At 48.0% G+C, this 12,531-nt stretch overlaps 1 protein-coding gene across 1 annotated transcript; it reads left to right on the top strand.

Moving 5' to 3' along the window:
• The first annotated feature begins 8,359 nt into the window (after positions 1–8,359).
• On the top strand, positions 8,360–12,531 carry LOC143266613 (uncharacterized). Its single transcript, XM_076542031.1, has 2 exons — positions 8,360–9,668; positions 9,965–12,531. Exons 1-2 carry the CDS (start codon positions 8,360–8,362, stop codon positions 12,529–12,531), a joined length of 3,876 nt encoding a protein of 1,291 aa, XP_076398146.1.

The raw sequence follows: 12,531 nt of genomic DNA, 5'->3' as shown, positions 1-12,531 counted from the left end.
AGAAAAGTTTATTTTAAAAGTTGCCGGTTTTTCTGCAATAACAACACTTTGCAATTAAAAAATTAAAAATTTTTTGATTATGGTACCAATGGGGAGTCTGAACCCACCAGATGCAAAAGGCTTCGTTCCGATCGGTCAACCCAGTTAGGCGTAATCGGCGAACATACATAGAAAAAAAAAAAAAAATATACTGATCGAATTGAGTAACCTCCTCCTTTTTCGAAGTCGGTTAAAAAGAAAAGCAAAGCACAAAAGGGTTGATATGAGCGGGCGGTTCGCGGTGCGGTCGTTGTACTCCTCGCGGTTCGCAGGCTTCTCCTTCCGTATCCGCGGCTCGGGTCCTAGGTGCTCGGAGTTCCCCCTCCCCGAGGATTTCGGCGCCAGGGATGTGCCAACTGGCGTATCTTGGCCAGGTCCTGGAGCCCCTTCGGGTGGCAGCTGGGGTGGCTCGTCCCCAGGCCTGGCGTCCCTCGGTTTTGGCTGCCGGTCGCCCCCGCGGAGGTGGACGGGTGGCTCGGCGACCGGTCAGCAGGCGACTTTCGTTGATGGGCTCCATCCCGCGCCTCCATCTCTCGGGTTAGGGTTTTCCCCGCGCCCGGGGCCGCGGATGCTTCTTCTTTGGCCGCTGATCTTCATGCCGGTGCCGGGGAGGAAAAGGGGCGCGCGAATAATAATAAAAGAAACTATAAAAGTACAAAGAAAAAAGAGAAAAACCGCACTCACACATTTCATACGCCCCGCCGCGAGGGGTTGGCAGGGCGGAGGAAAGAGGCCGGCGGGCCTAGTGGCCACTCGTAACGAGACATAAAAATATGCCTCGTTACAACACCTATGTAAAACCACGCCATTACGGATGAACGGTGGGAGCTATGCGTGAGTCGAAAAGTGGGGATTGGGTGGTCCTAGCGGACTACCCTCTTTGCCCCGTTCCCGTCCCGCTCGTATTTTTTCGCACTATGCAGAGTACCGCGAACGCCGCGCGGGATGTTCCTCCGATCATACCGCGAATGCCGAGCCGGACGTCCCTCCGACCGTAGCTTATAAAATAGTATGTAAGCTAGCATGTAACTTAGTATGTAAGCTAATATGTAAGCTAGTATGTAAGCTAGTATGTAAGACAGGATGTTAGAATACCCGCAATACCGCGCCGCCACCATCACCGTATTAATCGTGTACTACCGTATTGTATTGTAGAAAGTCACCACAGTGGAGGGAACCGCCATCGTCCTGGAGGCCCTGGCGGATAACAGCAAATAAAGACTTTAATTATAGTAAGCCAAGGGTTGTTCTTTACCCTCATACCAGTCCCCTTCCTTCCGCGACCGGCCTCCTCGCGACGACCCTGGTTCGCTAAAGCGTCCGGCATCAGGGGGCCCATGAGTCGCGTACGCCGCCGCGTCGCCTAGCAACACGGCAGGCGGAGAATGACAACATTATAAAAATCCCTGAAACTCAGATATTGAGAAGAATAAATCCCATGGGACCGCTTGTTGAAGAGGACATCCATATGGGGCTTAAGTTTCAGGAAATCCGCTTCATGTTTACTAGAAACCCACTCCGCTATGCCCCTCATTATATCCTCCTTACGCTAGGGTGCTTTACTCCCTACAGTCTCGAGAGCACACAAAAGTTGGTAGGCTGGACCAGAGCTAAAGACCAAAGGAAAAGCCCATTTTGTAATAAAATTTAAATGCTTTCTAACAAAGTCATCACTAAAGTTGTCCGGTATTTTCCTAACCAAGAATTTCTTCTGAATCGTGTTCAAAATGCCAGTTATAGAATGTGCGATTTTATGTTGTACTGCTGCGTTTAGTGTACGATAATACAAAAGCAGTGGAGCTCCAAAGGAACTATTCCGCATAGGAAACCACGTTGGTGGTTCCGCTCGGCACCACACCATGTCCTCCAGCCTGTCGACATTATCTAGGTACCTGTCTTCAAAAGTCCAGAGACTGTTGAGCAGGCACGCGTCGAATTTAACCAAGTAACACGATGCGCCCCGAGGCAAAATCGATCTCTGGAATACTGGCAAGTGCATCTGTCCAGGTATGTGTGAAATGGAATCCCAAGTCCCTTGGGGGGGGGGACCCCATGCAACCCAAAGTATCTTTTCGGGTCATATGCGAATTTTGTCATAAATCTAGTGTTATACAGCCTGATTCGCACTGCGTCGTCAAACTCGATCTTACAAGGGAACATATTCAACCCAGACACGACGATTTTGATGAAACTTATGTGAGATATAGTTTTCAAAAAAACATTTGACACGTATTTTTTTTATCGGCAATCGTTCATATTGAAGGGGTGAAAATAGCCCCCAAAGTTAAGGGCTGAAATCATATTTTTGGGAATATCTCCGGAATTAAAGGAGATAATTGGATGCTTTCTTTTGTAAAATGTTCGTCTTTAAATAGGGAATTTTTGTGCGTAAAACAATTTCAATAAACTTTATTTGTTTAAATAATATTTTGAAAATTTATAATTTTTGTTTAAATTTTTGCACTAAATGTTGATCTATTTTTTTGCAACTTCGTGTACGTAAACTATGGACAAAAATAGAGAATACGTGTTTTTGGAATTTGTTGTTTGTTGCAATGTTTATTAGATATATAATTTAAAATCACCTCCTGTGAAGAGGGGCAATCAGCATTTTTATTAAAAATATCATTATTTTTACAATCCTTTACATTATTTTAGCGATTTTATACCTCTTCATATGCAATTAATTGATTTCTCAATAATTATTGTAAGCGTTGCAGGTATGAGCGTGACGCGGTTATAATCAACGCCGCGCCGTAAGGAACATAGGCTTTTATGGTCAATACTGCTTTTATACTTTTATAGGCGTAAAGACTTCATTCTAAATAAAATATTTAGAACTTTTGGAAACATTGGGATTTTTTAAGAAACTCAGAAAATAAAAATAAATTAAATTATTTTTTAACAGTACACAAGGCACTGAAGAATGAACTCTCCCATGCGACCACCGTGGCAATGTAGTTCGTCTCGTCTTTTGCGGTTTTATCGAATAGGTCTACAACTCGGGTACGCACGTACGACGTCGCCATGAAACCACAAGGAGATAAAGCCGGAAAGTTGAACCCGTGGAACATGGCCTGCAGTCGAGCAGATCTCTCCTTCTCAATACACTCCCAAGCATCCTTTGTCGTCAGATCGGTATCTGGAATGCGACCACCGCCAAATGTCCAATAGAGTAGCCTTTATTTTTCGACTTCCGATGTTTTTTTGTCACACCCCTTAAAATTTTGACACTTGATGAAAAAATGATAATGTCAAAGTTTCAGCATGATTAGATAACAGGAACCCGTGGTAAAAGGGCCTGCTGGCTGTTGTGGCGAGCGCACGTGTTCAGGAGTCGCTCCGCGATAAAGTTTAATTTTGGTGGGAAAAAGTGGTTAAAGTGTGATAAATAGTGTTGTGAAGTGAGGGAAGACCGTGGGGAAAGTGAGCGGTGAAGTTTTGTGAAAATCGGAGGTGAAATAATGAATTTATAGATAAAAAACGAAATTTCGGTAATGGCAACCTCCACGCAACGCGAGGGAAAGCATGGGCTGCAAACCCATGAGTAATCGAAAGCGAGGAAACGAGTGTTCGGGTCGACCGCGGATTAAAATAAATATGTGCGCGACTTAAACACGATTATTTATATATATCGCGAGTGAAAATAATGCAATTTAAGGGTGAAAGTTGCCCTCGAAGAAGAACTTGAGCGAACACGTGGTCGTGCGACATGTCAAAGTTGCGAGAGAAAGTCGCAGAAACTAAATAAATTAAATAATGTAAATGTCAGTAGGGATTTAGAGTGCGGGAAATGGCGAATGAGGCATATTGAATGCACGCGGTGATTAGTTTTGGCTATTTTCGTATTTTCGTGATTTGATAGTAAATAAATAATGGCGTCGGTCGAGCCAGCTTCGATATATCGTACGAACACGTGGGCATCTCCGCGCGAGGGAAAGCGTAGAGCGTAAAGGCCGGTTCGCAAACATCCAACATGGCGGAGGAAGGATCGCCGCAAGCGCATGGAGAGCGGCCCTTAAGGACGAAGCCTAAGGATGAAGCGGAGGCACGCGGCAACAAGCCAGATGGCGGAGACATGGCGCACCTTTCAAATGGCAAACGGAAAGGTTGAAGCAAGAAAACAGCGAGGAGGAGAAGAGGAAAAGGCGAGGCGACACGGAACGACGTGAAGGAAGGAAGTAATTAATTAATAAATAAATGAAGTGAATGAGATTAATAATAATAATATTATTTAATTAATTAATTAATAATTAACTAATAAATTATTGATAAATAGTGAAGTGATTAGTAGATTAATAAATAAATAATAAATAATAAATAATTAACAGATAGGCAATTAATTCGGTGTAGTGTTGGGAAAGTGTTATGGGAGTTTAGTGAAGTGTTGTGAGTGTTGCGGATACAGGGGAATATAAGTGACCACGAGCGCGAGTGCAGAGGAAGCAGTGCAAAGCGGGAAAATGGCAGAAAAGTGTCGGAAGGGCAGCGGAAAACGCTCCCGCACCTTGGAAACTCCGAAGTCACAACGATGGTGGAGCAAAGGGGCCGGATCGAGAATATCCAGCATGGCGGAGGAAGGAACGTTGCAAGCGCTTGGAGAGCGGTCCTAAAGGGTGAAGCGAAAGGATGCCATAGCAAGCAAGATAGCGGAGGCATGGCGCGCTTTTCAAACGGCAAGAGGACGGGAAGAAGCGAGAAGACAGCGAGAGGGAGAAGAGGAAGAACAGGAGTGGAAGAGGTGGAGAAACAAAACAGAGACACGACCGATCGAACGACCTAACCTGCAAAGGAGCAAAGCGGTGTCAACCTGGTCATAGCACCATTAGGGGGCGAATTGGGAACCGAGTGAAAATTCTTGGAGAGAGAAAGGAAAATTATCATCAAGAGCAATGGGCTCACGTAGCGTTGTGGAAGGAGACTGGGGCGTGATAGGAACCGCGGGGAAAATCGGTTAAACAGCGATAACGCAAAGGGTAAGAGGATGAGGGAGGGGGAAATAATGCGAAAACGCGACGAAAAGCGGCGCGCGGAAAATACGAACTATAAAGCGATCACGGAACGGAACGTTAATGGTAAGCGCGCAGCAAGGGAAAACAAACCTTACAAATATTAAATAATAGATTTAACTTATTTATTTATTTATTATCTATTTAATACAACTTATCGTACAAAAATTACAAATACGAGAAGGACAATGCGAGCTAAAGTACAAATATAGGCAAGGTGAGGCAACAGTCGAGACGAGGCAAATCTCAGCAATAGCTAGACAAACAGAGGTATCAGTACGCGTGCGCGAAGGGGGCGGGGGCGGGGGCGGGGGCGGGGGTGGGTGTGGGGGGCGGAAACTTCACGAACTTTTCATGAGCGGAAATTCACGGAATAACGAGTAGCATAGGATACATAGATGCGACAGGAGGTAGTTAGCGGGTTAAAACTTTTCTTGCTCAGGGAAGAGGGGGGGGAGGGGGAATTATGGGAAAACAAATAAGATATTTGCGGCGTCAAACAGAGACAGGCATAGAAATAGACAGCGTATTATGGCATTAGGTGGGAAATGGTGAGGAGAGGTCGCGGTTCGCCGTATGTTCGAGTTCACCGGGAGGCGGTGCCGGGGAACGTTACAAGGTTAAGCTGGAGGTCAGTGCGTATTCCCGGGAGCCTCCCTTTGGACTTTGACGTAACCCCTCGGGCCAAGAAACTTTGAGTAAGAGCATCAATTCCTCACACATGGAACACACACGCGAGGGGCGGGGGTGGGGAGAGGGGTGTAGTCTCTCTTCCACAACATGCGAGCGATGGCCTAGCGCAGGGGGACTATATCCAACAGGAAAGCCTGCCGGGTTGCCGCCACCCTCCGCCCTTGAGGCGGGCGCGGGAGACAGTTTTAGTGGGTATGCGTGGAAACCGTCCCTCTTCTAGGGGCGCTGGAAGCGTGAGTCTTTCCACACTACCTGGGCTATCTTCCCAGCTATCCGTAATAGGATTTCTGTCTTCCTAAAACAAAAAAAAAAGGTAACAGGGACCCGTGCCGCAATCGAGTTGAAGTTTTGAAATTTCCACGATTTCAGGTTATCGTCGAATATGTTAGTGGCCTTTTATTTTACAAGTATCAGTGAATATTTTATAATGAAAATATAATTTTTTATATATATAATTTTAGCGTTGGTGTATGACTTTCAAAAATATACTAAAAATTACTGAATGTTACCGCTAATGCTAGTATGAACCTCATTCTGTAGTTGTTGAAGCGGACATCTCAAAAACTTGTAACGCGGTAGTAGGCGGTTGCCTACTACCAGGCGCGAACGCTACCACAGTCAAAACCACCGATAGATGGCGTCTAGCCGCGACCGCGGTTCTCGCGGTAGAATCGGCACCTGCGGCAGATATAAGACCGAGCCGCGGACCGATTCGAGAGAGAGCACCCGACGAACCGCTTTGTAAGAGCAACCGACCGCTCATCGATAGTCACCGTGCGGCTTTCTCCACGCTTTTTGGATTGTAACTCAAGTAAAGTAAAGTGCTCTCGGACTAACGGTCTCCTACGGGTACGGCGAAGGGCTTTAAGCAGCGTCGGACCCGAACCAGCGGCAAAAGGTCTAACTCCCTTTCCCGATTCTCCTCCTTCCCCAGCGATAGTTGTTAGCGATAGTTAGTAAGTACGTTCCGCGTTCCGTTCCGCTCCGCGCCGCGTTAGTTTGTAAGTCGCGCTAGTGAATAAGATAGCGTGTACCCCGGACCGAACCCGGCATGCCGGCCGAGCCGGCAAAACATTTAATAAACCCACCGGACGTAGTCCGGTGATTATAAACTAATCTCCTATTCCATTAGCCATTAGAGATCTCATGTAAAATGAAACAAATATTTCGGTATTCAAATAATGTATAGTAGGCGCTCTGCATGGTAGATATACAAAAAGAATCACGGCAGTGGTGAATATTACCGAGTTTTCCTTGATCAAGGGATCAGGTAAGAAGTACCGCTTTTTCAAAAATGTCGGAAAGCTTGGCCTAAGATTAATTTATCAAATTTTAAAACAGATATACAAGATTCGTATGTTTATGGAAAGCTCCAGAATGTAGAAGAAAAAATAAATTTTTGCTTGTACCATTTACGGTAAAAGCAACCGAGAGATAATTACAAAGAACTTTTGAAGTTGATGATAATTTTTCTTGGTGGATCTCTTCCACGAGAAAATACTTTTCATGTTCCTGGAGCCTTTCATAATGCTAGGTGGATGGTTAAAGCAATTTACGTAGAAAAAATTTATTTATACCGCCAAGAATTTTTATTGGATAGTAACGAAATCATAGGGATAAGTGATATATGTATTTTAATGTACCTGTTCGAACAACGGTTAAAATGTTTTGGAACGAGCGTTCTGTCTCGCTCGCGCGAATGCTGAGCATCTTGGCGAGGGAGACGCGGGGGGGCGGAGGTAGCCTCCAACGATATATGTTTTGGTTCCGCGACGATTAACTCACTCGTCGTTCCGAATTGTAATTATCAACTTCGGCAAACTAAACGAGATTTCGCTTTTTCGCTTTTGAGATATCCTCGCGATCAATTAGACGAACAGTAGAACGTACTGCTTCGGAGATTTCTCTCTTTTTATTTAATAAGTTACTTAGTTAAATTAAAAGACATTTTTGATTTGTGTGTGTATCGTGCGATTTAAATTTAATACTTTTGACAAATGTACAGTTCTTTTTTCGTTTAAAATATATAAGTTTATTGTTCCGTCGGAAGTCCGGCAAAACCTATCGTTTTTTTATTTCCTCGGGAACAATATCTAACTCCACGAGATTCTCGTCAAGAGCGATATTGCCCCATCATTTGGTCCTTCGAGCCGGATAATTTCGACGAACAATTCTTGTGACAATTTTCGTGAGTGCTTAAAATAATCGTTCGAAGACTGCAACTCATCGCCGGTTCCTGCCAATCTTCACGACTTGGACTTCGTGGCTCTGGAAAGGAAAAGGAAGATCAGTTTTTTTGGAAATTTTTGAGCGCAGTGGCGGTAAGAAAAGATAAGCGTTGTATCTTTTTCATTGCCAACGGTTACAAAACGTTACATTGCCGTTAGTAACGGGCGCATTTAAATCGACTTCCTGGGTGACCTTACCGTGGAGGCGAGACGTTAACAGTCGTCGACTCCGTATTGTTGCCACCCATAACAAAGAGGTGACAACGGTCGACCTCAGCGCGCAACCGTTTCTATCGCTCGCTGTTTTTCTGCTTCTAACAACAAAAACGGAACATAATGTTTTGTCAACCGTACCATTTCGATACAAATTCAAAACTCCATAATAACGAAATGTCTTCACCCACTTTCGACGATCTACTGCGAGAGCAAACGGAGTTGGCCGGTTGGATCCAACGGTTTTGGACGAATCTATGCAAATTAGGGAAGGAAAAAATCACACGCTCGGTGCTGGTTCAAAGGAAAACCCTACTGGAGCGGTACTGGGATTCCTTCTTCTCGGGCCATCGACAGTTGATGCGGTGCAGGGAGACATCAAAGTCAACCTACGTGCAGAATGATCTCTTTTCGGAAGTTGAAGAGGCCTATCTTGACGCCGCTGCAAAAATAGATCAACTGGTAGAGGAACTCCCCAACGCGGGCGCCGCGGGGCGAGCTCCTAATCCCTTATCTATTCTTTCGCAACCTCATCTGCCGAAAATTCAACTACCTACGTTTTCAGGCAATCCACTGGAATGGGAGAGTTTTCGCGATTTGTTCAGGAGTCTAGTACACGACGTTCCGCACCTGTCCAACACCAAGAAACTTCTCTACCTGAAGTCCAGCTTGTCCGGCGAAGCGTTGGAGGTCATCCAAAACACTCCCATCACGGAAGCGGGGTACGAAGGAGCATGGGAAGACTTCGAGGTCCGGTACGGAAACACCAGGCTGCTGTCCTTCGCCCATCACCGAGCCATCCTGACATGTCCACCAGCTCAACGGCAATCGACGTCGGAATTGAAGCGCCTGTTGGACACCTTCAGGCAGACCATTCGAGCCTATTCAGCATTGAAGAAACCTGTAACGGCGTGGGACGAGTGGTTCATGTTTTTATTAAGTCAGAAACTTGACAGAACCACTCACTTGGCCTGGGAGACGTCCCTCGCGAAAAGCCGAGAAATCCCGTCCTTCCAGCAATTGGCGGATTTCCTCGAGAACCGGATACAGGCTTTGGACGCTGCTCAGATCCCGGAATCGTTGATCAGATCCTCCCCGCAAGTCAAAGACGTTGCGCCTAAAATTAAAGGAGAGTCGAGCGTGAAAAAGACACACTCAACGATCTACGCAGCATCGGCAAAAAATCTGACATCTCGGAAGTGCCTCTCCTGCAGCGGAACCCACAACATAAGCTACTGCACAAAATTCAAAGCACTCTCCGCCTCGAAGCGAAAGGATCGAGCCATTCAATTAAAGGCGTGTCTCAATTGCCTAAACGCAGGCCATGAAATGGCGAAATGCCCTTCGCAACAGGGTTGTCTGGCGTGCGGAAAGCGTCACCACACGTTACTCCTCGAGGCGATGCTTCTCCCTGGGTCAACGGTGTCTCACGCATCGACGGTACAACGGCCATCCGAGGATGAAGATCTCTTCAGGGCCACTTCATGTACGTCATCTGCCACAAACCGGGGAATTGCGCTACTCGCCACCGCGAGGGTCAAGGTGGAGGCGCCATCGGGGGACTCCATTGAAATTCGGGCGCTGCTGGATACCGGCTCCGACACGTCCCTCGTAAGCCAATGGGTCGTACAAACTCTACGCTTGCCACGGCGGGCGGTTCAAGTGGCCATCTCGGGGGTGCAGGATAGGGAAGCCGGCGCAGCGACCAGTGAGGTTCAATTTTCGGTGCGCTCCAAGCTACAAAAGGACTTCACACTTCCCGTCCGCGCCCTGGTGCTCCAGCGTCTGACCTCGCTGATACCGTCCCATCCCAGCAGATGGACAACAAAAATTGGCATCATCTACGCGGCGTTACACTGGCTGATCCTGGCTTCGGTACACCTTCCCGAGTGGATCTTATACTCGGCGCGGACGTCTGTGGAGCTCTCTTCCTGGACCAAACTCGAAGCGGACAGCCAGGTACCCCAGTGGGAAAATTAACGCCTTTCGGTTGGGTTTTACTAGGTCCCACCTCCAGACGCCAGGCTGGGATTGGTTCTGTCGCTCGAACGTATCATTGCCGTTGCGACGACACCACGGAACAACTACTCCAACGATTTAGGGAGGTGGAGGAACTTCCCAATCGATCGCCCTTGTCGCCCGAGGAGGAGAATTGCGAACGCCATTTCAAGGACACGCACTCCCGAGATGAAAGCGGTCGGTACTGTGTACGCTTACCTTTCAAGCAGGATCCCAGCAGCGCTTTGACGTCGACGCGAGCTATGGCTTTAAAATTCCTGTTGAGCTGCGAGCGTCGATTGGCCTCCAACTCCCAACTGGCGGAGGGTTATCGGGCCTTTATGGGGGAATACCTCGACCTCGACCACATGGAGCCCGTCATGGATTTAGAGAAGAAGACCAACGCCTATTACCTGCCGCATCACGCCGTGGTGAAGTGCCACGACCCTTCGGCCAAGCTGCGCGTCGTCTTCAACGCCTCATTTCCAACATCTACGGGAAATTCTCTAAATGACTGCTTGTGCACGGGCCCGAAACTTCAGGCGGATCTGTGGCTCGTACTTACTCGCTGGAGACTATTCCGAAACGTATTCACCTCGGATATCGTCAAAATGTATCGCCAGATTAGGGTGCACACTCTGGACCGACAATGGCAACGCATCCTGTGGAGGAAAAAACCAGATGAACCAGTTCAAGATTACGATTTATCTACAGTCACTTACGGGACATCCTGTGCTCCGTTTCTGGCCCTTCGGGTGCTTCAGCAGCTGGCCGAAGACGAGAAAGGAAGGTTCCCATCGGGGGCAATCGTCGTCAAGCGTCACACCTACGTTAACGACATACTAGCGGGGGCGGACGACGAGGGACTGCTGCAGGATTTAAAAAAGGAGGTCGTCGCCATCTTCGAGGCAGGGGCGTTCCACTTGGCGAAATGGGCTTCCAACACCCCGAGCCTGCAAGAAAAGGGCCAGTCCAAAGAATGTCTCTTCCAGGAGGCCTCTGGAATCGGGACGCTTGGGGTGTTCTGGAGCCCCAAAACCGATTCATTTTCACTCCGGGTGAACTTACCCGCAAACCCGTCCGCTCGATATACCAAGAGGCGAATTCTGTCCGAAGTGGCCAGTCTGTTCGACCCGCTAGGATGGGCTGCACCAGTGCTTATTTTCGCCAAGGTCTTGATGCAGGATCTCTGGATACTCGGCGTGGAGTGGGACCAGGATCTGCCACAAAAGTTGCAAACCTCTTGGGTAAGCTTTAAGGAGTCGCTTTACCTACTTAACACGCTAAACGTTCCCAGGTGGACCCATTTTACGAGTGGCCATCAAGAGCTCGAGTTGCATGGCTTTTGCGACGCGTCTCAAAGGGCTTACGCAGCTGCTGTCTACTTGCGAGTGGTCCGGGGAGAAGCTATTTTCACTACGTTATTGGTGGCCAAAACCAAAGTGGCACCGGTGAAAACAATAAGCATTCCGCGCTTGGAACTCTGCGGGGCGGTCCTCCTGGCCAAGCTGATCGTCCAAGTGAAGCAAGGACTCGACATACCTGCTCCCATAACAGCATGGACGGATTCCATGGTGACGCTGCACTGGATAAAGGGCCACGCATCTCTCTGGAAGCCATTTGTGGCTCATCGATTGGCGTCAGTCCAAACCTGCGTCTCCCCTGACCATTGGCGACATTGTCGAACGTCAGAAAACCCAGCGGATCTGGCAACTAGGGGGATCGCCGTCACCGAACTGAGAAAATCCAACCTATGGTGGCAGGGGCCCGCATGGTTGACTACTCCGTCCAATACATGGCCACCTCCACTAGTGCTCGAGGTCGAAGACATGCATGAAGAAAGGGCCAAAGCAAACGTCTTCTCGGCCAGCGTTGTTGAGGGGAACGACTTCCTTACGCGTTTCTCATCCCTTTCGCGCCTCAAATCGGCCATTGCATACTGCCTCAGGTTCAGCCTACTCACCAGACGTAAAACCTGCGAGACTGGACACCTGACCGCCAAGGAACGGGCCCATGCACTCCTCAGTCTCATTCGGCTTTCCCAAGGGACCAGCTTTCCGGAGGAAATTCAACGTCTCCAGCAGCGCAGCGAAGTAAAGAAGACGTCGCCTCTCGCTTCGCTGAAGCCCTTTCTCGATCCTCATGGGGTGCTTCGGGTGGGGGGGCGACTGGGGAACGCGCTGCTTCCCTACGAAGAAAAGCATCCAGCGATCATGGCGAAAACGTGTCACTTGACGAAGTTATTAGTGGAAGATGCTCACCTGCACACTTTCCATGGTGGACCGCAACTGACCAGGAGCCTGCTATTAAGAAAATTTTGGATTCTCCATGGCCGTCCTTTGGTCCGTTAA

Source organism: Megachile rotundata, chromosome 2 (genome assembly GCF_050947335.1).
Source record: "Megachile rotundata isolate GNS110a chromosome 2, iyMegRotu1, whole genome shotgun sequence".
NCBI classification, from domain to species: Eukaryota; Metazoa; Arthropoda; class Insecta; order Hymenoptera; family Megachilidae; genus Megachile; species Megachile rotundata.
Note: the sequence above shows the minus strand (reverse complement) of the source record. Positions and strands in the feature narration are given on the sequence as shown.